The 22,662-nt window shown below is 51.2% G+C and overlaps 10 protein-coding genes across 10 annotated transcripts; 5 read left to right on the top strand and 5 right to left on the bottom strand.

Annotated features, from left to right (window-relative positions):
* Positions 1 to 327: 327 nt before the first annotated feature.
* On the bottom strand, positions 328 to 933 carry BDP55DRAFT_652858 (uncharacterized protein). The gene is made up of 2 exons (XM_060574140.1): positions 528 to 933; positions 328 to 468 (listed from the first exon to the last, which is right to left on the bottom strand). The coding sequence occupies exons 1-2, from the start codon at positions 699 to 701 to the stop codon at positions 403 to 405; spliced, it is 240 nt and encodes a 79-aa protein (XP_060433016.1). The 5' UTR covers positions 702 to 933; the 3' UTR covers positions 328 to 402.
* A 1,082-nt stretch (positions 934 to 2,015) lies between these two features.
* BDP55DRAFT_652857 (uncharacterized protein) lies at positions 2,016 to 2,529 on the bottom strand. Its single transcript, XM_060574139.1, has 3 exons — positions 2,440 to 2,529; positions 2,213 to 2,378; positions 2,016 to 2,155 (listed from the first exon to the last, which is right to left on the bottom strand). The coding sequence occupies exons 1-3, from the start codon at positions 2,469 to 2,471 to the stop codon at positions 2,114 to 2,116; spliced, it is 240 nt and encodes a 79-aa protein (XP_060433015.1). The 5' UTR covers positions 2,472 to 2,529; the 3' UTR covers positions 2,016 to 2,113.
* A 1,085-nt stretch (positions 2,530 to 3,614) lies between these two features.
* Positions 3,615 to 5,275, top strand: BDP55DRAFT_406147 (chaperonin 10-like protein). Its single transcript, XM_060567335.1, has 3 exons — positions 3,615 to 4,019; positions 4,080 to 4,804; positions 4,853 to 5,275. The coding sequence occupies exons 1-3, from the start codon at positions 3,865 to 3,867 to the stop codon at positions 5,032 to 5,034; spliced, it is 1,062 nt and encodes a 353-aa protein (XP_060433014.1). The 5' UTR covers positions 3,615 to 3,864; the 3' UTR covers positions 5,035 to 5,275.
* A 241-nt stretch (positions 5,276 to 5,516) lies between these two features.
* Positions 5,517 to 6,359, top strand: BDP55DRAFT_546002 (uncharacterized protein; the record flags this gene model as incomplete). Its single annotated transcript, XM_060568620.1, is given in 2 exon segments — positions 5,517 to 6,224; positions 6,237 to 6,359. 2 exon segments carry the CDS (start codon positions 5,517 to 5,519, stop codon positions 6,357 to 6,359), a joined length of 831 nt encoding a protein of 276 aa, XP_060433013.1.
* Positions 6,360 to 7,528: 1,169 nt separating this feature from the next.
* BDP55DRAFT_691495 (uncharacterized protein) lies at positions 7,529 to 8,321 on the top strand (the record flags this gene model as incomplete). Its single annotated transcript, XM_060576976.1, has 2 exons — positions 7,529 to 7,770; positions 7,835 to 8,321. The coding sequence occupies 2 exons, from the start codon at positions 7,529 to 7,531 to the stop codon at positions 8,319 to 8,321; spliced, it is 729 nt and encodes a 242-aa protein (XP_060433012.1).
* A 2,292-nt stretch (positions 8,322 to 10,613) lies between these two features.
* On the bottom strand, positions 10,614 to 12,240 carry BDP55DRAFT_545713 (uncharacterized protein; the record flags this gene model as incomplete). Its single annotated transcript, XM_060568596.1, has 6 exons — positions 10,614 to 11,118; positions 11,194 to 11,289; positions 11,371 to 11,488; positions 11,543 to 11,695; positions 11,761 to 11,995; positions 12,073 to 12,240. The coding sequence occupies 6 exons, from the start codon at positions 12,238 to 12,240 to the stop codon at positions 10,614 to 10,616; spliced, it is 1,275 nt and encodes a 424-aa protein (XP_060433011.1).
* A 1,705-nt stretch (positions 12,241 to 13,945) lies between these two features.
* On the top strand, positions 13,946 to 15,484 carry BDP55DRAFT_545506 (FAD dependent oxidoreductase; the record flags this gene model as incomplete). Its single annotated transcript, XM_060568580.1, has 2 exons — positions 13,946 to 14,146; positions 14,246 to 15,484. The coding sequence occupies 2 exons, from the start codon at positions 13,946 to 13,948 to the stop codon at positions 15,482 to 15,484; spliced, it is 1,440 nt and encodes a 479-aa protein (XP_060433010.1).
* A 1,717-nt stretch (positions 15,485 to 17,201) lies between these two features.
* Positions 17,202 to 18,793, top strand: BDP55DRAFT_725495 (glycoside hydrolase family 39 protein; the record flags this gene model as incomplete). The annotated part of the gene is made up of 5 exons (XM_060579016.1): positions 17,202 to 17,516; positions 17,592 to 17,671; positions 17,701 to 17,907; positions 17,977 to 18,012; positions 18,160 to 18,793. 5 exons carry the CDS (start codon positions 17,202 to 17,204, stop codon positions 18,791 to 18,793), a joined length of 1,272 nt encoding a protein of 423 aa, XP_060433009.1.
* A 31-nt stretch (positions 18,794 to 18,824) lies between these two features.
* On the bottom strand, positions 18,825 to 20,255 carry BDP55DRAFT_652848 (uncharacterized protein). The gene is made up of 2 exons (XM_060574138.1): positions 19,998 to 20,255; positions 18,825 to 19,948 (listed from the first exon to the last, which is right to left on the bottom strand). The coding sequence occupies exons 1-2, from the start codon at positions 20,031 to 20,033 to the stop codon at positions 18,977 to 18,979; spliced, it is 1,008 nt and encodes a 335-aa protein (XP_060433008.1). The 5' UTR covers positions 20,034 to 20,255; the 3' UTR covers positions 18,825 to 18,976.
* A 444-nt stretch (positions 20,256 to 20,699) lies between these two features.
* BDP55DRAFT_652843 (uncharacterized protein) lies at positions 20,700 to 21,532 on the bottom strand. The gene is made up of 3 exons (XM_060574137.1): positions 21,341 to 21,532; positions 21,115 to 21,255; positions 20,700 to 21,039 (listed from the first exon to the last, which is right to left on the bottom strand). The coding sequence occupies exons 1-3, from the start codon at positions 21,422 to 21,424 to the stop codon at positions 21,004 to 21,006; spliced, it is 261 nt and encodes an 86-aa protein (XP_060433007.1). The 5' UTR covers positions 21,425 to 21,532; the 3' UTR covers positions 20,700 to 21,003.
* Between the last annotated feature and the right edge of the window lie 1,130 nt (positions 21,533 to 22,662).

Here is a 22,662-nt window from a genome sequence, read left to right as displayed (position 1 = left end):
TTGTTGTGGAAACAGTCGAGTGAAAGCGTTAGAAAGCACGCAGTTCTAACTTCCCAATAGGTGCCCTATGCAGGACGTGTTTACTCATAGTTGTATTTGTTCCATATTGTTCTGGTCAATTGTGACGAGTTCTGCATGATGCATATATTACTTCAGTTTCGACGACTTTACTACTCACATCTTCCATGTTGGTAGTGTTGAAAGAATCACTTCCAACGACTAGCGCCAACAAAAGTGCACCACCACACAGTGGCTAGCAGTATTTAGCGGGTCTTTGATTACACAGCGAATAGTGTTTCAGCTCTCGAGCTGATCACGCTAGGACTTGGAGTTGATTGTTGTGAAAGCCCGCAGACATTGCGAGAGTCTTATTTACAAGAACCGAATTCGTGAGCTCTTAATCTAAGCACATCCAGGGAAACCGCTTCCAGTTCCCGCACCCTGTCTGTCACAGCAGTTCTGGTAGGTCTATCGGCTCGTTAGTACTTGAGAAAGCTCTCTGCGTTGAAGTGGATTTTTTGACGTACTGTGGTATCAGGGCCGTTGTAGTTGCAGCAAAGGAACCATTGTCCCCAGACAAGCTCGTGGGGAAATTTGGCGCTGTAGGCCACGCAGGCGGGGGATTGGCGCTCAACGACTGAGGGGGCGGCGCTCGTGCCCGCGATGAGGGGAAGAACAACAGCGACGATTGAGAACTTCATTTTGGGTACTGGAAACTTGAGAAGACTAAAAAGAGTGATTGATGTTGGTTCGAATGAGTTGATTGGGTATTCGACAGTGGGAAAAGTTGTCTCGAAGACTGGAAATATGTTCGTCTTATAAAGCACCAGCACATGGCCTGAGTTGTCTTGGCTCAGGGACTCCTCAGGGGTTGCCGTCACTCCGGATGAACACTGTAAAGGTGACAACGCAGGCTATAGTCCACTTGCACGCGCGCGCCATCGAATCATTTCACGCGATTACATCGGCCGATTCGGTTGTTACTTTTTAGGTTTGCCAACTTTCCTATTCCCGCCTGCCAAAGAATGAAATCCCACATAACTTTCCGGATTGCTTCTCACTTTAATTGCTTTGTCATAGGCCAAGATAGTATCGATGTGGTTAAGCGAAGTGTTGATCCTTGCACAGCCTGACAGGTCACGAATTACTAACGATCAGCGTCTAGGTGACACTCTTGGCCCCGGACATCCCACCCGCACGTAGAGTGACCACTGACATGAGGTCGGAAATGTTATCACTTCTATTTCATTCTCATCTGTCCATGCAATTGCGATTCTCATGCTTCAGTTTGCTATAAGATGCAGAGCCTCTGGTCGGCATTGAAGTATGCCGCATGCGTCGGGACGCTGTAGTTCCCACGGATGAGAACCAGTAGAGGTCGCTAAAGCAGCGTTACAAGACGCTCAGTCCGATTGCATCATTGCTAAACTCGATTGCAACTTCATACCTTTGAATATCCTAAGTAAACGTCCACTCGAACGACTCGAACGACAGTCGGAGCAACAATTCACCCGTCCTACCATCTGGGCGGAGTGGAACAACTCGAGTGCTTGATTTGGAAGGCGGAGCGTCCCTCAGCGCCATGTGACAGCATCCGTGGGGAGCCAAGGACCGGCACTGACAAGCGATGGGGCCCTGGGCGGGTATATCACCCCAATTCAGGAAGCATTTGAGACGAGCCATCACAGACAAACAAGGATGGCCTGCTACCCAGGCAATAACAAAGATTCAGATGCATGTGCGTATATGAATGCTTTGAGATTAGGTATAAATTAAGCTTTGAACTGGTTTTTGGGGGCCTAAAGACCCTTTCGATGGAGAATAGAGAAGAGATGAGCAGGGCCAATAAATACTCAGCCTCCTGCGGCCCAATGCACCATCAAGCCTGCTCTAGGCCATGTCAATTATTTAACCAAACTGGATTTACGACATTGCTGAAAGACAACATTAACAAATATACATACTCAATAGGCTGTTTGGACGACCACTTGTCTGTTTCCCCATATCCAGGTCCCGTCTTATTCAAATAAAGTAGAGGAAGCCTGTGACACCAGAAACTCCCTTAAGCGGGGTTGAAGTTGATCTGTCTCCTCCCGCCGTTGGAGCAGCATGACTACAAGTAAGCAATGGCATTGGTGTCGGCAGTGGTGCAGCACTAAATTGCCGGTCAGCTGTCTTCCTTCTGATAAAACAACACTAGCAGAGGACCGACAAATGTTCCGGGGCCATCATGGTAAATCGTGCCATGGGGAGATTCGCAACAGCTCTGCGTGAGGGCATCGTGACGAGCTCCAGGTGCAAAAGTGTCCTGGCAAATACCGGCGTAGAAGCTTCCTTTGCAGGTCGCGATAGATGCGAATGAGCCGACGGCGCATGCGCTGGAATCGGAAAGGTAAGCGTGTATCCACATTGGCAGACATCGGAGTCGGAACTACCTACGCGATGATGACAAATATATGTTGGGATAGCATTATGAAGGCGAATTGATGACTATGGTTAATAAGAAGAAGACTTGGCTATTGAGACAAGGTTCGAATGGTTGGAATATGCTTGTGAATGAGAGTTGGATGCTACATCAGTCGGAGCTGTAACCTTGCGGCTCTTATATATTCCAGCTTGTCTTCTTTTGCCTCCGAGACTTTGCGAGAAAACGGAATTCTGACTCCATTCGCAATCTATATCCCACCGGGTTGAGGAAAAGGAAAAGCTTAAAGAAGTGAGAACATTCGACGTTCACCGCCTTCGCGAAGTCCGAGGAGGTCGGAGAAGTCGGATCGATGGCATAACGTGGTCCGGGAATCTCTACAATTCGACCGAGTGTGTTGGTCAAATCGCCAGAAAGGCGCATTCTAGGACCATGTTCCTGGAGGTCATTGGAGTTTCATAGGAAGTTTGGAACGAGGTCTCCGAGTGTTGTGCGTTAGTCTCAACTAGCATCGGAGGCTGACCGCTAGCATGCTTTCTACCGTGCTGCTGTCACTATGGTCTATTCTAAGCCCTTGTCACAGGCTGAAATGATGGTCTTTTTGATGCAGAAACCGTTCATCACCTCTACAACTCTACAAGAGCATCTCATCTTCGAGTGGGTCCGTGTAAACTCTATATTGTGGCCGGTGGCCGCACTGTTGGTCTCTCTACTACTATCGGACTCGATCAAAATGATTGGATCGCACAGGAGCTGCATCGAGCAAACACGGCGAAATCAGGATTTATTGACTGAAATACGTGTTCTTGACTTTAAACTATGCATAAAAGGCCGATTTCTGCATCTCAGACTTCGGAAGAAAACCACTTGAGGCGGATATGTTGGACCGGGAAAAAAGAGAAAGCCGCACCTTACCCAAACGACATACCCAAGGTGAATAGCCGACGTCAACGATCTATCTTACCTTGATTCAAATCCCACGGCTTTGTAAATTATATCACGTTGTCTTCAATATTGGTCAAGGTGTTTGCACAAAGAAGACAAGAATCATTTCCTGACTGTGGGTATCCGGAGCATTTTGGACTAGGTACCTCAAGTACTCTGAAGATGCCTAGTGTGATGCGAAGCCCAACAAGACATACAAATCACTAATCAAAATCGCATTGAATTTGATGTTCTAGAAAAAGTCTCATAACAGAATTTGACTGACTTGTAAAGCGGAAAGAAAGAAATATCGGATCATGCAGCCCATCGGTTCTGCTCCGAAGGTTTCCACATCGACGGCTGTTGCAATGCCGGCCGCAGGATCCGGCGCGGGGTACGCTCCACCGTGCTGGGCTGCTCCGCCAGCAACGACAATCGTACAACTTCGTTGCTTTTTTCCAGGCTCAAATCACTGTTCGCGATTATCTATATTTTGATTATTGCATCCTCTCAGCATGGAAGACAACGGGGACGAGCTGCCTTCAGTGCAGAAGGCCGCTGTCATTCAAAACCCCGGGCCAAATGCCAGCATCGTGGTCCAGCACAACGTGCCAGTCGGAACTCCCGGACCTCACGAAGTCCTCGTCCGGATCAGTGCCACTGGAGTTTGGTATGTCTTCTCGAACCTTTTCTGCGTAACTGTCCATGGCTGACTGAATTCCTGCGAAAGCGGATCGGAGACTCGAGCCTTCCGAGGCTGGGGCGTTTACGACCCCATCGTTGGCCACGAAGGCATTGGCAAAGTCGTCAAGCTGGGCCTCGGTGTTTCTGAAGAGCTTTTTGGTCAAAAGGTTGGGGTGAAGTGGCTCTACAGCGCTTGTGGTACCTGCTCGGTCTGCATCCGCGGACATCAGAATAATTGCCCGAAGCAGCTCAACACCGGAAAACATCGCCCCGGCACGCTTCAGCAATATGTAGTGGCTGATTCAAGGTATCTCACGAGGATCCCGGATGGTTTGCCAGATGCTGAAGTCGCACCCTTGTTATGTGCCGGTTTGACCATGATGGGCGCGGTATCGAAGTTAGAAGGCGACCTTTCTCCTGGTGATTGGGTCGTCATCCAAGGAGCGGCGGGTGGTCTGGGGCATTTGGGCGTGCAGATAGCCTCGCGACTAAGGGGCTACCGAGTGATCGCAGTCGACTCTAGTGGCCATGATCAGTTTTGTCGAGACAGTGGGGCCGAAGTTTTCATCGACTACACGAGCGAGGACATAGAGAAGAAAGTCATGGAGTTGACGGGAGAGGGAGCCCATGCTGTCCTCGTCGTGCCCGAGTCCGAAGACGCTTACATCACCGCGCCCAAGTTAGTCAGATCCATGGGAACGATTGTGTGCGTCGGTTTGCCTCGGAACGATTTTGATCTTCCGATACCAGTAACTTTATGCGCTATCAAAGGCGAGTCTTTCTTAAGCTCTTGTGTTTGCCAAATCTGACATACCACAGCTCTGAATATCAAAGGCGCCATGGTCGGTACCGAGGATGAGATGTCCGAGCTGTTACGCGAGGCTATCAAAGGTCGCATTCGGGCATCCGTTGAATACTTCCATCTTCATCAGACGGAGGAGATCGTAGGTCAATTGATGAATGGGGATATGTTTGGGAGGGCTGTCATCACTAGCATTTGATAGATGGGAGGTACTGGTGGCCTATGAATTGAATCGGTAGATCTGATGGTTGCCAAATTGCTGTTTCTGTACTAATGGGTCAGAGTCATCAATTTCGAGACGAATTCCCCCGATCCAGGCAAGACGATTCGTCCTCGTTAGCCTGGATGTTAATGAGAATGAAAGTGTCAGGCTGTTTGAGATTGACAAAGCCTGGCAAGTGACGAAATGAAGGCTATTGGGATGAAACTTAAAAGTGATCCCAAGGGATATTTTTTGGACTAAACATCTGCCAACCCAAGTGAGTGTAGTCCTTCGCTCTTTCCTCAGGTCAAAGAGTTCGGCCAGTTCACTGAACCTCGTCATCTCATCTCATCCCATCCCCTCCCTCGCTCTCATCTTCACTCTCATACTCATTCTCATGTCCACCTTCACCAGACCCAAGTTTTATCCCACTCTCACTTCTGGAATATTTCGCTCGAGGAGGCACAACTTCAATCAAGATGAAATCTCCAGCTGCGCCCTACTCGCCCTCAACCCATCCACCCATAATCATGAACAAACTCGAAGTCGGATCCCTCTACATCATGATCTCAATCCCATTCTCCATCTACTTCGGCAAGAAAAAGCATATATACGCGACCGCTCTCCCCGACGACCCGGACTTCCCTTTCTGCACCTACGAACTCATGGTCTCTCAGGGCCTCTCCACCGAAGAATTCCATTGGGATCTCTACTGGCATGCCTCCGACTCGGCCACCGATGAGCCCTCTCTGCCGAATCACAACCATCCAGGCCTCAAACGCGGCGGCATCAACGAGGGAAGCGGCGTCCTTTACCGCCTTCGGCCCCTCGAAACCTGTCCCACAACCTACACCCGCGACCGCCTCGCAATCACCCGCGTCCGCTCCCACGCCCAGCTCGTAGGCCTCATCCGCGTCCTCACGGTCCCTCGCGCTTTCATACCGCACCTGACGCGCTACCTTGACTGGATGACTGCCGAGTCGGCCCGCGTCGCGGAGCGCAGCTACGTCTGGGCTACGATGGCATACTACCGCGCCCGTCGCCACCTCTTCAAGATTAAAGGCGCGCGTGACCACACTTTCAACCAATTTGACATCTCGCGCTTCACGGCGGAGCTTCTCTCGTTTGCGTATGCCGAGGTTCCTGCCGCGCTGTTCTTGGGTGGTATGGGACTACCAAGACCCATTGTTACGTCTTAGTTGGGCGTTGCGATGGGGTTGCTCGAGGAGCAAGATGTTGAAGCTACTAGATGTGAGAGGGATGAGCTCTTGAGGAAGCAGAGGGAGGAGGTTGGGGCTGTTACTGCTTGTTGGTACCAATGAGAGGGCTTGGACACTGGTGACATTGAATCGGGTGCTTTCTCACTTGGATCTCGTTCGTTGGCATGTGTTCAAATAATTCGGGAGCTTGTGAGAGTGTGGCCGGGGGATGGCATGGCAAGTCTTGAACCTCCGTCCATGTCCCGTAGGCTGGATATTTGTGACCACGGGTGGCTAACATCTGGCAAAGTCCGTTAGGCACGGACTGGTCACCGAGCAAATTAAGGGTCAAGAACGGGCTGTTAAGGCGATGAGCAACTACCAGCAGATCGGAGGGAGAAGCTACATCGGCACCTTGGGATACAGCTGAGACGAAGGAGTAAAATCTAAAGACAGGGGTTGGCAGGCTGCGTCGTTGTGAACCGAAACAATAGTTTCATTAAATCGATTGCGTCGTTTGATCGAGGCTCAGAGAGTAGAGCTAGAAATACCACGGGAATCAAGCGCACCACACCCAGTGCAACTCAGGTCTAGTGAGACGTGGCCAAGCTTGAAAGAGTTCTCTTCGGCGATGGGGAAGCGTATGTCACCCGACTGATAGTCGCGCAAGACAACCTTGGCCGCCGTCTAGAGGCTCGACGTCTGGGATGTTAAGTTCCGGGGCCGATGTGGAACCGGCGGCTCCTCAGGTGCCCGAGATGAGGTGATGCGGGCCGGACCGTACGACTGTGGACATGCACCCGCCAGTCCACAAACCTTACCATGGCGAGCAGGACCAGCGAAAGACAAATGTGCTCTCCCTTAAAAAGTGACTTTTAGAGCAGAGCAACGGGCTACCTAGTTGTCCTGCTGTCATGCGGCAGCAACGATGGTCGACGTAGTAAGCCTAGCTGCGCAAGAATGAGCAAGTTTCCAGAACCCCTCACCAAGTCAGTCTCCCCACGCCTAAAAGTCAAGTCACCCCAGCACCGAGGTCGCTGTCCAGGAACGTAAAAGACGAACCACCTCCCCGCCCCCAAATACCGAGCAAGTTTGAGGCATTCACTTTTCTTGTCGCTGTCCTCGTCATCAGCGAAACTGGAATCCTTTGTCGGATAAGAGAGCCTGATCCGTCGCAGTCATGGCGCTGGAGGACATCATGATGGCATCTGCGTCCAAGTATCCGGGTGTGCTGTCCGAAGAGCCGATACCTTCTTGCATACGATACGTTGAACGTTGACATTTTGTCCACCATGGGCCAGAGACCAGCAAGATCCATCCATTGCCCAGACCTGATCGCCGTTCTGTTGTGCCTCGAGGCGTTCGTCGTCTTCGCCGCCCTCGTGCTCTTTGGCGTGGCGTACCCAGATCGCTTACGTTCGCGGCTCTGGAGGAACGGCGGCGAAGAAGGGTGGTGTTCGAACCCGAGAATGCGGATATATTTCTATGCCAACCATGAAGAGCCGCCAGAGATACCCTTGGTATGGAGCCAAAGGTAAGGTCTCGTGTGCTTCCATCACCCCGCTGAGTTTTGGCCGCTGTTAGATCGCCTCGTTCAGGTTGAAAACCTCCAATCTGGCCACCGCGGTCCTAGGAGCGACGGTATTCTTCGCTCGCCTGACGATGGCTGCCCTACGATACGAAGCCCGATGGACGAACCTCACATATGACGCCTCTCTCGCCGTTCTCTGGGCCTGCAGTGCCGCGGCGCAAAACGGGTCTGATCTGACCGATCCTCAACACCTCAGTGAGAGACCGTGGTATCTCATGCGCAGCTGCGACGAAGCATGGTCGCAGAATCGAGGCTGGTGCAGAATCGCAAAATGGGAATATTCTTGGTCCATTCTTGCAGCGTCGTTCTACGTCGCGAGGTTCCTAGGCTGGTTGGGCTGTTTGTTGTACGAGAAGGGCCAAAGAGATGGAAGAACGGCAAGTTGCAAGTCGCCGCTCATGCTGGAGGTCCATGCATCAAATGAAGGGCGTGATACTGCGTCGTACAAAAATGACTCGGAAGAAGAGCATAGATGCGTTCGAAATGGTCGATGATCGATCTGGTGTTGTACAGATCGACGACAGGGTGGCACGGATTGGGTCGAGGTCTACAACTCCACTCAACAAGAGTTCGCCGCATACGAAGGACACGAAGAAGAAGTGTGGTGATATCAAGCTTGCATTGCGACTCTCCGCCTAACGACTATTGACAAAAGGGCTGAGATGAGGGAGTGAAGGAGAAAGTCCCATCGCATCTGCATGCATGCGACCGTTGGAAACCCATATGATCAATCCGTCCAAACACCCCGTAAATCCACCGATAACCCATAGTGATGTATACACCTTGACATTGCTTATTTGTTCTGTAACAAGAGTGTCAGTAACATCATCCCGGTGGCGGATGGTGCGATCGATGTCGGGGAGGAACGTACGGGGCAACCGGCGCAAGTGCAGTCCTTGCCACAGTGGCAGGAGCCGGTAGAAGCACATCCGCAGCCAGACATGTTGATGGTTGGTGGAGTCGGTTCAAGTGACTTGAAAGTGGTTTTGTTTTCTGGAACGTGGACCGAAGTCGCAGCTTATTTGATTGTGGAGTGAAGTGGTGATGGAGATGAGAGAAATCCAAAAGCTGTCGGTGGCAAGTATTTGGTGGTTTAAGTAATGGCCCCGATTATCTAATGGCGACCTCGAATATCACTGATGGAATGGGAAGAGCCGGGCGAGAGGGTAGGCAGGAGCCAGAGCACTCCTCTCGTCTGGCTCCTTTCTCCTGGATCCTACCGCCCAGGCAGACCACATGTTCTTCACCCGAGCACGGAAGTCGCCAGTCAGCCGCCCCAAGTTCCAGCCAGCGACGCTAGCTTTGACGCCGGCAGGAGAAGGAAGGTCCTCCGTCACCCCGCCTCCTGCCTTTCTGTATCTCTTGCCTGCCCAACAATAATCAGGCAAGAACTACAGAACCAACGACCCTCCAGTTTAGCGGCTCGGAGGAAAGTGGCGAATGACGTGGAGTCTGCGCAGAGTAGGAGCTAAAGATCGCTTTGCCACAAGGCAAGAACCAGTCGACAATCACCTGGCAGTCCTCCTTCCCGGATCGAGACTACCCAAAGAAACCCCACTTTCCCACCGAGACGACTGACGAACGGACCCGGGCGCTCAGACCGGGGTGGGCCCGTCTGCTGGCTGCCAGTTTGGGAAGGAATTTCCCACGCCGCCAATCATGTGCTTTGGGCTCTCGCTTATATAAGAAAAATACCTGGGAACCTTCTGCGGGGGAGGGGAAGGACGGGCTTGACGGCCATCTCTGAGACTTTCATTGCCCTCGATGGCGTGCCGAAGATCAGGGTCTTCCCTTGAGTTCGATAACCTTATGATTTGCAGATTAACCGACGATTGGCGAGATCACCTTGCTTGCCTGAGTCTGTGTTTCACTAGTGCGGTGCAAGTATCTACCTGAAGACATCAGACCAGAGATTTCCCGAGGAAAAGAGCCTTGTCCTTCCACGCATTCGGGGAAATGATACTACCACGGCTACCTCCTTCGAACCTGTTTAGCTACTGCCGTCGGACGTGGCTTACAACTACTCATGTATGCTCGCTATTCCACTCGGACCGACATGCAGCGAACTGAGAGTTGGCAAAGTAAAGGGACCGTTCACGGCGCCGTGCATCATGCATGTGCGTCATCAGACGGGTTGGCGCGTGGGTCCGGCGCGCGCTTTTCACCAAACCTCGCCAACTGCTGACATGCTGCAACGTTGCCAGTGGCTCGCGCCGATGAAGTCCGCTTTGGCAGTTCTTTCACTGGTTGCACGTGTGACCCAAATAACGCTCACCCGTGGCCTCTAAGCTCTAGCAGATCTCAGCTTATCAGAACCCAACAGCTTGGTGCTGGTCTGGTGTCGGGTCCGAGATCATCGTATTTCCGGTACTCGATGTAGCTGATCGCTGGCAAGTGCCGAGGTTTCGCGCCGGCATTCGTGTCTGGCACGACCAAGGCTCATCTTAGCATGAAGCGTGAGATTTTGTAGATGGCGAACCGTTAAATGCTCAAGTGTGGATATGTTCTAATCGTAATATCAAACACCAGTCAAATCAGGAAGAACAAAATTATGGCTACTCCCGGCTAGACGAGACTTGCTGTAAGAAGCACGACTGCTCTTAACACTGCGACAAGTAGATGGGACTTTTACAGATTGGGAGAGAACTCCACTGGAAACAGAGAACCTAAGGGGAATTGTTAGCTGACGACTTCGTGTATCCCCTCGTAAATTCATCTTCCTCTTGATTAGTGACGACTACTAGATCCTTTACTAAAGGCTATTGAATGACCTCTTGCCACATCCATCATGGCTGAGAGGAGCCCGTCGGCCTAAAACCATCATTCTCGCTATACAGGACGCTAAAGTCTCTCGTACAGACAATCCCACGCCCATGCTCCTTTTGCAATATGATCTCCTCGCTGTTCGAATCAGAAGGCAAACCCCCAGCATACACAGCTTCGGCGGAGCATCGGCCTTCCATAGCAACCGGCGAGCGCACGGTATCGGCTCTAGTATCCGTACCAGTGCCACCATCTACATATCTTCCAGTAACGCGGAAATCGTCCTTAGTATGCATTTCGAACTCGTCATGTAGACTGCGATCCAGCGGGATTCTGCTGGTCCTCTTGTTACCGCTCGAGTACGCATGGCTACGCGAGGCACCAGCGCCGTGGGGAGTCTGTCCGCTTCGGCCGTAGCGCTCGTTGCTTGGGTAGTAGCCAACAGAGCTGTTGATCTTCAAGAGGCGGCCGAAAAGGGGCTTGAGGTAGGAGGCACAGGCTGCGATGATGCCAACGTTAAGTTGGAGGCTGGTTGCACGAGGCGTTTAGTATCATTTGATACATCTCAGTGTAGTGATGGAATAGTGTGGAGAAGATACGCACTTTTGCCAGAAATGAACCCAGTAGTCGAAAATGGCGTCTGGGTTTCCGCCCGTGGTCAACATGAACACAGCCTTGAGAACGCCCATAATGATTGCACTGCATTTAAAAAAGAAACGTTAGTGAAAAGTATAACTGCAATGGATTCTCGTGATTGTATGGGACATCAGGTCGACTCACAAGTAACCGAGATTGAGGATGCCTATCACGTAAAGTCGGACGCGAAATCTCATCTTCAAGTGCCAGATGATGGGAATCGGTAGCGCTCCCAAGCAAATATCAGTAAAGATATTACAGGCTGATAGATATTGCCATTAGATCTCGTAGCAAAGTGCGACTGGGGTTGACTCACAAATGTTCCAGTACGTCAAGTTGATGAACAGGTTGAAGTCATGGCACCTTGGATCAAAGGGGTTCATCCACTGAAACTCCCACCAGCCCGAGTATGGCGTGCAGTAGACAAACAACCAAGCGATTGCTTGAATGGAATAAGCTACGACAAATCCTGCAAGTTGTTAGTTCGCTCCTCGAGATTTCACCTTGTTGAAAGTGATTCGCCAGTATACGTACCGATCACGGCGTAGAGAGACCATTGATACCACTGCAGGTCCCTTTTCAGTCGGAGTAAACTTATCGCCATCGATATCCTCAACAGCCCCATAGCAACGCCGTCTGAGATAACCGTCTTCCAGAAGGATATCTGTTCGAACTCGATTCTGTCACTCGTCGGTATTGTCGAGCCATGGCGGCCGAGTCCGTATGGTATCTGAAGGACCAGACAGATCCACGAGACAAGGGCAAGAATCTGGATTATCCTGAAGTTAGCGATCTTTCGCTTAGTATTCAAGAAGTAAGAGTTTAACTCAGGAAACATAGACTTACGGCGGCAGCCACTATGAGGGCATCTTCGGTTCCAAAAGCCCTAAGAATCACCACACGAGCATAGATGCGCAGTGAAACGAATGCCAGAGCGAGGAAGTGGAAAACTCCAACGACGCCAACAATCCGCCCTGCGTTGCTGGCATTGACGTTATCTGGAAGGGAACCCATCCATCGTGATTGCATGATTGTAGTTGTAAGGTAGAAAGCAAAGGACAAAGGTCGTGGCGATGTTGTTGATAACAGCGACTGAAGGACTAGACGACTTAGCCCAATCCATGAGCCGTCCTCAACTGACTGGATGTCTCTTGGTGGTGCAATTAGAATCAAAGATGCATGTCCCCATTCATTCTGGCTACAGCGACTTGGAAGCCGGCGCAGTCTTCACCTCGGCTTGGCCCCACGACTTGCCCGTGTTAGCTTCGAACACCTTTCTTCGACGTTCCCGGTTTTAGGCTCAAGGGGCAGAAGAAGAAACTTGACTTGCACCTTGCACATTGCATTTTGCCACACTTAACGAGATCCTCACTGGTACTTGTTAGCCGGTGGTAAGTATATCTCGATTTGCGGTAACACTGAATAGGTACCGCACATGCCACGCTTGGTAGACGTCGTATTTTTGGCGAAGCCATCTCTCGATTCGTAAGTTCCTTCCTCTGAGGGATCCACAACCATGTTGGTGACGGGAATTCAACGCGCGCAATGCTGAGAAATCTGCATTGGTGTGGCACAAGGGACAGCGGGGTGAAGATAGCAGGATTTCCGGGCAGCAGGTCGCGACATGGACATCATTTTGCCAAGGGCCAAGATCAAGGGGTAACGGTGAGAGTATCGAACACTCATAAGTCAGAATCCGACAACCCTCGTTGCCCAGCACAGTCTTTAGGTTCTTCTAGTGGGAGCAGACGATGCGGCCCAGCCCGATCTTACCACGGGCCGCGCGCAGGGCGGAGAACGGACCCATATGTCAAGAGGGTACGGTGGGACATCAGGTTGTTGACCACCGTAAAGCGTATTTTCCCAAGTGATGGCGGCAGAGGAAGAGCTAGGCAATACTCACATCTTGAATTACCCATCCGCATCCTTTTTTGGACAAAGATGCGGTAATTCGGGAGTGTGCCGACAACGCCATAACCGGCCCTCGTTCTTCATCTGTCAATTATCGACTAGGAATCATGCAAAACCACGCAGAATTTTACTACATGAGTTGGCTCGATTAATCGAGGCCATCGGCCCGGGTGGGACTGTGGATGGCATTTGTGCCGCGCCCCTGCATTCGAACCCCGGCCACTATCCACCCGGCCTGTTGGTGAAAGATTGAATTTGCTCGGACGGCCGGGCTCGGAGCGCCGTTCACTAAAACGGAGCATTCTGTCCTTCTATCCTGGTCCAAACCCCCTCGAGGTTCAGTATTAACACACCACCTTCGTTCTCTCGCTGTTGGACTTGTTGGTTCGAGAAACCGACTGACATCCAACAAAGTTCCACGATTTGGTTCACCTGTCTAGGATCCATCAGTCACATTGCAATCTCCGGCATGCAGCGGCCGTTGGTCCAATGCGGGGTGAAAACTCCATGTCGGCGAGAACGGCGGGCGGCCAAGACGATTGATTCCACCAACCGAGATATGCTCGCTTGTTTGGGAAAGTCATGTACGTAGTCTATGCAGACGCAGTCTTCAGCCATCAGAAGTTGGATGTTGTAGTATGCTATATGCATTATGATTGCTCGATTTAAAGACTCCTAAGATTCTACAGACTTGCCGTAAATGTACGTTTCAGCGCCGGTCACTTCACCACACCTGAAGCATTGCCGCATTCCAGAAAATCACGTGTTAGTGTACACTCTGTGAACCATTCGCGCTTTCTCGGTCGATATGCGTTTTAGCGATTTGCGTGCGAGTGCAAGCCTCGTCGTCACATTGGTGGCGCAGGACGTAGCTGGGTTGAGCTGCTGCAACCACACTATCTCTCGGGATGTTGTCATTGTCGGCGGTGGTGCCGCTGGTTCTCATGCCGCCGTGTGGTTGAGGGACCACGACCAGAGTGTGATTGTCGTGGAGAAGGCCAGCCAACTTGTAAGTTACATCCCCTTCCATCCACCATGTCTTGTTCAGATGTCGCCCCTCAGAGCCGTTTAGCAACCATGAGGCATCGTAACTAATTGGTTTTTGAAGGGTGGTCACACTGATTTCTACTACGATGCCGCCTCGAACAAGTCAATCAACGTTGGTGTACAAGCGTGGATGGAGTACAAGGATACCTTTGACTTCCCGAAGCGCATGAACGTCTCAACGAGCGGGTCGATGCAGTTCACCACACTCGACTACAAGTACGTCGACTTCAAGACGGGCTCACTAGTAACGGGCTGGACCACGCCCTCTTCAGACGCCATGTACCCGGCGCTACAGAGGTACCTTGATGTCCTCGAGAAATACGAGGATATTATCCTCCCGGGCTTCGAGAACTTCCCCGAGGCTGACACCATTCCGGATGACCTGGTCATGCCATTCCGCGACTTTGTCGAGAAGTACGACATTGCCGCCGCCGTACCCCAGATCTGGGATTCCACAGCCCAGGGTCTCGGTGACACCATGGATGTGCCGACCTTGTTCGTCATGCAGGCCTCCGGAGTCCCCATGGTGCGAGCTCTGCTGGGAACCGCCGCCGCCGCAGTCCCGGCCTCCGGTCGCCTATACGAGCTGTACGAGAGCGTTGCCAAATTCCTCGGCGACGATGTCCTCTACTCCAGCACCGTCGTTTCTACAGCCCAACGTACCGACGAGAGTGTCTCCGTGAAGGTCGCCGGCGCCGATGGCACCCTAACCTGCATCGACGCAAAGCGCCTGCTCATCGCCTTCGAGCCGACCCCCGAGAGCCTCGCGCCCTTCAGTCCGGACGAGACGGAGACAGACGTCTTTGACAAGATCAAGTTCACCACCGTCTATGCCGGCATCCTCCGCCACCCTTCGCTGCAGACCAGTACCGCCTACTCTAACAGGTCGCCGGCCCCTGGTTCGACCAACTACACCGTGTTCCCTACTCCATCCCAGGTGGGCCGCATCGACTACATCGGTGGCACAAAGGACCTATTCCAGTTCACGGCCGTCGGCACAGATGAGGATACCTCGGAGAGCATCAAGGCTGTCATCGCCGACTCCATTGACAACTTGATCGAGGCCGGGACCGTCCCTGCTTCGAACGGCACACTCAACTTTGTCGCTTTTGCGAACCACGGCAAGATGCATCCTCGCGTTACTGGCGAAGAGCTTCGTGCTGGATTCATCCAAAGGCAGACGGCTCTTCAAGGTCGCCGCTCCACCTGGTACACGGGAGCAGCCTTCTCTGCGGGCTTCTCGACTGTGGTCTGGGAGTATAACAATGTCATATTGCCCGAGTTGATCGAGGGTTTGTAAATGAGTTATCCAAGGTTTCAAGATTTACATAATGATTAATCAAGTTCTCCAAATAAGATGGCTAAGACCAAAAACATAGAGTGAAGACGATGAGCACGTTCCGAGACTTGAATCAAAAAGAGTGCGTCTGATATAAGTCATCTGTCACGAGTTATGGCACACAGCAATGGGCATATGAAGTGGGTTAAAGTGGCTTGAAGTAACCCATCTGGAATGAGCACATGAGAGCAGTCTATATACTAAGTGAATGTGATATCCACGTGAGAAAGCACGTGGCAAGGTGCCTGACAAGTGCTGATAACATTTCTGTTTCGTGACACCATCTCAGGCCATTGTGTTGTGGATCATAAGATCACCGTAATCTTAAGGGCATCCGCCCAAGGGACCAGAAGACCAGTCGCATTCGTAGCCCTGGCGCGTTTCGAGGCCAGCTCCTGTTTCGGTGCGCGCTTCTTGCTGAACGGGAGCCGCGATGGCCATTGACGCTATCGTGGATCAAGAGTCAGGAATCAAGCAACTTTCGGGGAGGAGTTTCAACTGACTTACCCAAGAGCGCAATTACTTGGATAAACTTCATGGTTGAGATGGCAGTGAAGGGGGTTTCGCTGATATAGGGTGCTTTGTTTGTTTTGAGGGATAAGGAAAATAGAGAAGTTGGCAAACAGAAGGCGCAAGTCGCGTTTAAATACGTGTAATTCTCGCAGAATATTATCTACCACTCCTCACTTCCTGTCCCATTACTGTCCGCTCTACGGTGTTTCCGCGCGGATGCTCCATTCGGCGCCGTGCCTGGATCAGCCCCGCCGAGTTCCTTGATGGAGCAAGGAAGTTCGAAGAACAATATCCGGTTTGTACAATAACACCATTGGAGACGGCGCCGGACCGGGTCTGCGAGCGATGATCTGAGAGCGTTTAGTCTGATGATGCGCGCATTGACTGGAGTTTTTGACGTAATCTAATCAATCTATTCAAACGATCACATAGCTAAGAAGGAGGTAGAAAGTAGAAACGCGTGTGGGTCAGACCTATTTACATTTGGTAAATGTGCATAGCCACAAGTGCACAATACTTTTGCTATCAAGATTCATAAAGCTGGTTAGAGGTAAGTATTTGGATCCAATGCTTCGGGATATGAAGCCAGCGAGAACAAGTAGTTTCGATTGTCTTATTCCCAAGCTTGCCCTCGCTTGAGCCGAAGGGACCACTTCAGTACCCCGCCCCCGCCGTTTCTGTTTCTGCCGAGCATCGCCATAACGGCTCCTGGACGGAGTAGTACCGTGTGCTCGCTAGGGGCAGTAACCCAATCGCGGTTCCCCTCATTCTCGAACTACCTGCCACCGGCACGACGCAATGAGCGTTGTGCACCGGACGCCCACCGGAAAAAGCCCCACCGGGCTTGGCATGCACACAGGCCCGAAGTGTGGTGATGCTGTCCAAGAGAATCAACGTTGATAGCTGCCTGTATGAATCAGCTGCCACCTGTGTGCCTAAGACTCTTCCCGTAGCTACCTCAGGTATCATTGGCAAATTGCCGTGTTAGTACTCTGAGGTGTTGTGATTTTACCCGAGAACATGGAACCAGGACCTTTGGGAAAGAGTAGCGGCGTATAAAGTCCCTCTCGATCCCTCGATTACGGCTTATTCGAGATATTATTCACGTCAGGATTTTCTGAAGTCTTATCTCAAGTAGAGTTAGCACGCTAGAGTTACAAACACCATGACTCAAAATGATTTGTTCCTTCTATGGGGCTTGATATCGCCGATTCTGGGCTCAGTTCTGGGCTCTCCGGAGCCTTTGACCAATTCTATCATCCAAAATAAGGATCTTTCTGGTTCTTCCTACGTTTGGCTGAACGACAACACCGGCACTCCACGACATATGGCTTCGGGCGTTCTATTAGGTATCCCCAGCAACCCGGATCAGATTCCCGACCACTGGCTATCTGATATCAAATTCTGGAATATGAGATCTGGTGGTTCCCAGCTGGCTGAACCCCGTCGCGGATGGACCCGAGGGCTGAACGAGTTCATGGTAAGTTGCAAGTAAGCGTACTACCTAGTAATAGGTAGTCACTTGTACCCCGATCTTTGCTGATGATTGGGACAGGGACGTTACGAGTATCTCAAGTCTGCTTACCAGGTGACACGACGCCATGGAGGAAACTTCCAGGTCATGATCCACGACATGTGGGGGACTGGACTGATTCGTACCCGAGTTTCGCCGACACGCCGATGCCAGGCGACGGCGGAAGCTACCAGGACTTTGACAACTTCCTTGACACTTTCTTTACGTTGCTGAAACAGGATGGCATGGTCGACAACATTTGGTGGGACCTTTGGAATGAAAGCGACAATGTTGACTTCCTTGATCGCGGAATTGATAGATGGCTGGAGTACTGGGGCCACGCCTACCACAAGGTTATGTATGTTGGGGAGCTCTGAGCTTTGCTCAACATCTAAAACCAAAATTCTCTCAGCTAATCATTCCACAGGAGGGACTTTCCTGACGCTAAAGTCATCGGGCCTTCGTACGGTCATCTGCCAAACTTTTCGCAAGGTGTCGAACACTATTTCTCGCGATGGGCTGAGTTCATCAAATTAAACAACTCCGTTCCAGATTAGATCAGTCTTCATTTTCTCTACGGCAACGGGGACTTGACTACCTCACTCAATAGTTATCGCCAGTATCTGAACGTTGCTGGTGTCGATTTTCAAGGCACTTGGAACGTCCAGGAGTATGGCCACCCCGACCAGCAGGTCCCATCCGGTCTCATATGGAACATTGGTCAGCTAGAGCGACACAACGTGTCCGGTCTCCGTGCCAATTGGCTGGGCGGTCAGGAACTCAACGATTATCTGGCATACCTCCTCGGGAAGGACAAGACCGGTGCCAACTATGACATGTACGACACTAGTTACCGTCCTGCTCGGGAGTACCCGGTGTACGTCTATTACGCCCAGAGCATGACGGGGTATCGTGTGCGAACTGAAATGTCAGAAGACACGCTTGTGGATACGTACGCTACCGTGGACCCCGACCAGCGAGTTGTACGTATCCTAGCTGGATGTCGTCCAACCACTGGCGTGTGGTTTGTCAAGATCGGAGGATTAAGCGCCCTCGGACTTCCTGAGTCTGGATCACTGCCTGTCAAGGCTATCCGGTTCAACACGGCTCCAGGACGATTTGATCGCGTCACTGGACCCGAAGATCTTGGTTGCACAAACTACGGCTATGGAGATGGCGTTGTCACAGTCGCCGTGTTTCAAAGTGATCCGGATGTCGGCTTCGCTTTTGAATTCTCATATTGATACCTCTTTGAAACGAGACAGCCTAACATCACTGGTCAAGGCGGCTCAGGGTGGGAAGATTTGGTTCATAGTTAAAATTAAATGCAAAGTCGTGTGTATGCCTGCTATTCGAGTATGACTTCCTATTCTCTGAACTAAAATCTATCAAGGCTTCTTCCTCCTCTTTTCAAGTCTTGTTCTCTTCTATGGGCTGTTCTCCATTCGGAAACTTTCCTTGTAACTTGGGGATCGTTCGGGATCCAAGTCATTGATGTTGCTGGTGCTACTCGAGCGCTTCTCGCCTTCAATACCTGCAGAGTAGTGACCTGGCGCGCTGGACCCATTGGGAATATGAAACCTGCGGTCGAAGCGGCTGAGTGCATAGGTGAACACCACGATCAACTCAATGGCATAGTTAAAGACGTAGTAGCAGGCCTTGTGGTGATACCATGCGGGATTGGAAGCGAGACGGGGTGTGGTGTAGCTCACGCCGATGCGGAAGCCAGCACCTAGGGATAAAAGGGTGGCGGTGAAGAGGACGAGGATGATCTTCGTCCTGAGCGAACCCTTGCCAAAGGGGTCTGGGAGGGATTTGCTAGGAATAAGTACGGTCGCGATAACAATCGGAATCGGCAAGAAGGCTAGCGCAGCGAGAGAAGTTCCGGAGAACAACTGGATGATGCGCGCCGTGTTCAACGTCGATGGGTTGCGAGTGTAAAAAGAAATGATGGTGATCGTAATGGTCATGATGAGACAAATGATGACGTAGGCGTACAGAGCCTTGAAGGCGAGGGAGGGAAGGCGACCCCATCCAAAGGTGGGGTGTATCGACCTGACCAAACGCTGTGCGAAAATGAGGTTGACGATGAAGAGGATGATGACACCGGCGGCCGCGAAAATATTGGCGGCGATCGTTAAGCTGGCGTTGTCGTGCCGAGTAGACCAGACAATGCGTAGGACCAGCGCCATGTTACGGGCCATGCAGAAACCGGCAAGGAGCACTGAAGGCAGAAATTTGTGTCCGCGGGCCTTGTTCCGGCGGAAGATAGTGAGATTGAAGGCAAATCCGCTGAGGAAGAAGACCATCAAGACGGCGCAGATTGGCACGTCAACTTTTACAGTTGGGGTCAAGCCCAGAAGAGCTGTGACTGGTGCATAGGGGGGTCCCTTTGGCGTCTATGCATTGTCAGCGGTGCCAATATAGCGGTGATACAAAGTGGCTTACCTGTTGGCCACTTGCGGCCGGTGTTGAAGTTGACATGGCTTGGCAGATCGAGTTGCAGAAGAATTGAGTTTGGTTCTTGGCAGGGGTCGTTAAGCTGATTTAGAGTTCGTTCGATGTCGTGAATGTGTGTAAGGCAGGAGTCGGGGGTTGTAAGTGATGAGGAGAGACTCCAGTTAAACCAGAGGATTCATGCGATATATCTCTAAGCTCTTGTAGATGATTTCAGACTCAAGAATGAAGACACAGTCGAAAGAAATGCACCCCACCGTCTTGATTGCTGTTCTGCTAGCCTCTATATGAGCCGACAGCTCTGAGGTCTCCTACCGTCCTGCAACCGGCCATCGGAGGTTGGTAGAAGGGCCGTGCCGACATTGACGTGGTTGCTGGCATGCGTCTAATGAGCTTGTCGGCAAACGTGCCTCCGTAGCGCCGCCCATTTAACACTTTAATTGGGAGAAATGTGGATTTTGGTACTAAATAAGCGCCATATCTGGTCAGCCCGGGCCTCGTTGCCGTCCGTTGTCCGATGTCATGTGCAAAGACATTCCATACTACGTTCAGTACGTCAAGGGTCTAAGACCAATTAACGTGAGCCACTCGGTCTCCGACCTGTCCAGGCCATTGGTATTCGATAGATATAAAACCTTTCCATGCGTTCATCACAACCAACCGAAGCTAGGGTGTTGTCGCACACCCCAGCCACTTGCCTACTTCGGGGAGCGTAGGCGCCGTCTTACTCGGACAGCCTTCACAGAATGCGCCGCGATCTACGTTGCTGGAGCTTTATTTTTTTTTTTTTTTTTTAGCAAACCGAGATGGTATTGAAACCCCTGACAAAGAAAAACTTCGCTTGGTAATGAGCATCAGATTCAAAGGAGATGATGACATGAAAAGGGCGATTGAATCAACGTTTATTCGTCTTTGGCTTTGTATGCAATCTATCTAAGCTAGATGCGCTCCAGATAAGCTAGACGATGCATCGTGAACTCTAAATGACATCCCTCGCTTAGTGGCAGCAAGTAACCACGCACTGGAAGTCAGCCTGTAAGGTAGAAGTCGAGTCAGCTCAAGTTCCAATAACACCAATACTTCTCTGCTCAAGATGGGGATCGCTTACTCCCGAGGGGCCGCGGGTGATGTCGCCGGGGGCGCTCTTGTAGGTGGGGTCAATGGCCTGGCAGACCTTGATCTTGGCAGCAGCGTCGATGTTAAGGCAGAAGTTGCAGTTGGGGTCGCTGTAGGTGCAGAAGCCCTCGGACTTTGATGACTTGTTAGCAATCCGGACTAGTGGAGCTCGCCTCGTAGCCAGCGGTGTGGCTATGAAGCTAGTGTTCCGTGCTTACCTTGCAGCTGAAGCCCTGAGGAACAGCGGCAACAGCCGTAATAAGGGAGGAGGCGAAAACAGCGGTGAGAGTGGTGGCGCGCATTTTGAACGTGTTAGTTGCGGAGACAAATGAGTGTTTGGGCAAATGGATTGTATTGAAAGAGAGACTAAGTGAGAATGATGCTTTGATGATGAGAGCACGACTAAAGCACATGGGAACAGCTCAGAATTTATAACATCATGAGACGTACGTAAGCTTGTGGCCGCAACAGCATCTGAGCCTGTCTTGAGACGACATAAAGAATGCTCTCCATGGTTCGGACTGAGTTGAGTGCTGAACTCTAATAGACTAAAGTCCAAATTCAGTATTGGTTACGAACAGCTAGAATTGTTCTAGTGATGAATAAAGATCTGGAGTTGTAGATCATCATGGGTAAGTTGACTCGCACATGCTTCGACTTGTTTAGGTTACCTTGTTAAAGTTCTGCGATCCTGATAGAGTAGTGGGGGAAGAACGAGTCGTGCTGCTCACGGTGGCACAGCTGGTCGCCCTCAACATGCTCGCTGCCCCGCAGAGCATTATAGGAGCACCGTTGAGCATCGAAACCACATAGATACTACCTAGTCAGACCAAAGTTGCCACCGGGCATCCTAGCCATCGAAAGAGATTCTCCAATATCGTCAGTGCTTCTAAATCGCGCATTCCGCGGTCAACGATTAGTGAAAATACCTCAGTCCGTCCTCATGAAAATGCGACGTATGAGACAGATAATGCCTTCGATGGATGATCCTCGCTGAGAGGAGTGAGAAGGGAAAGTGACCCAGGACCCAATATCATTCGAAGATAATACCTTCCAGACCGAAGCAAATTCGACGAGAAATATGGTGCTCAGTATTTCCGTGCTGTTAGGCCGATATGGCTGCGTCGTTCACTTGAAGTCGATGTAAGTAGTTTTGGGCCAAGACACACGAATCAATTATACGGCACGGACGGAACATCAGCATTTGGAGCAATAATACGTATTAGTGTCGAGGAAAAGGTAGCGATTTTGATACCGAATACTCAGTCCGCTGGCTTTGGATGATTTTCTGCCCAGCCAGCCTGGACAGGCATATGAAAGGCATATGAAGTCGGCCCAGAAGATACCCCAAGATCAATGCATGTGTTGTTGCAACAGTAATTTCCACTGGCTGGAGCTCGCTAGCCTCCAGATCCAGACTACAGTAACAAGCATAAGGGTAGCAGCCCCGGGTCAACTTCAGAGATCTCTGCTCTCACAGAGCCTCTGGGGCAAATGGCCCAGTATCACTGTGACTCTGTCAAGTGAAAGTCAATCAGCA

This window comes from Colletotrichum godetiae (assembly GCF_030913485.1).
Source record: "Colletotrichum godetiae strain CBS 193.32 chromosome Unknown BDP55scaffold_8, whole genome shotgun sequence".
Classification (NCBI taxonomy): domain Eukaryota; kingdom Fungi; phylum Ascomycota; class Sordariomycetes; order Glomerellales; family Glomerellaceae; genus Colletotrichum; species Colletotrichum godetiae.
This window is presented reverse-complemented; position numbering and strand designations above follow the sequence as displayed.

Excerpts from the sequence above, each read along its gene's own strand:
- BDP55DRAFT_652858 (XM_060574140.1), bottom strand. The coding sequence starts at position 701 with ATGAAGTTCTCAATCGTCGCTGTTGTTCTTCCCCTCATCGCGGGCACG. Across the intron at positions 469-527 it reads ACAACGGCCCTGATACCACA|ACCTACCAGAACTGCTGTGA; the intron begins GTACGTCAAAAA and ends ACGAGCCGATAG.
- BDP55DRAFT_652857 (XM_060574139.1), bottom strand. The coding sequence starts at position 2,471 with ATGCTATCCCAACATATATTTGTCATCATCGC. Across the intron at positions 2,379-2,439 it reads CATATATTTGTCATCATCGC|CGCATGCGCCGTCGGCTCAT; the intron begins GTAGGTAGTTCC and ends TTCCGATTCCAG. Across the intron at positions 2,156-2,212 it reads ATGATGGCCCCGGAACATTT|TGCTGCACCACTGCCGACAC; the intron begins GTCGGTCCTCTG and ends CCGGCAATTTAG.
- BDP55DRAFT_406147 (XM_060567335.1), top strand. The coding sequence starts at position 3,865 with ATGGAAGACAACGGGGACGAGCTGCCTTCAGTGCAGAAGGCCGCTGTC. Across the intron at positions 4,020-4,079 it reads ATCAGTGCCACTGGAGTTTG|CGGATCGGAGACTCGAGCCT; the intron begins GTATGTCTTCTC and ends TTCCTGCGAAAG. Across the intron at positions 4,805-4,852 it reads AACTTTATGCGCTATCAAAG|CTCTGAATATCAAAGGCGCC; the intron begins GCGAGTCTTTCT and ends GACATACCACAG.
- BDP55DRAFT_652848 (XM_060574138.1), bottom strand. The coding sequence starts at position 20,033 with ATGTCAACTTCAACACCGGCCGCAAGTGGCCAACAG. Across the intron at positions 19,949-19,997 it reads CGGCCGCAAGTGGCCAACAG|ACGCCAAAGGGACCCCCCTA; the intron begins GTAAGCCACTTT and ends GACAATGCATAG.
- BDP55DRAFT_652843 (XM_060574137.1), bottom strand. The coding sequence starts at position 21,424 with ATGCGCGCCACCACTCTCACCGCTGTTTTCGCCTCCTCCCTTATTACG. Across the intron at positions 21,256-21,340 it reads CTCAGGGCTTCAGCTGCAAG|TCCGAGGGCTTCTGCACCTA; the intron begins GTAAGCACGGAA and ends AAGTCATCAAAG. Across the intron at positions 21,040-21,114 it reads TCACCCGCGGCCCCTCGGGA|GCTGACTTCCAGTGCGTGGT; the intron begins GTAAGCGATCCC and ends TCTACCTTACAG.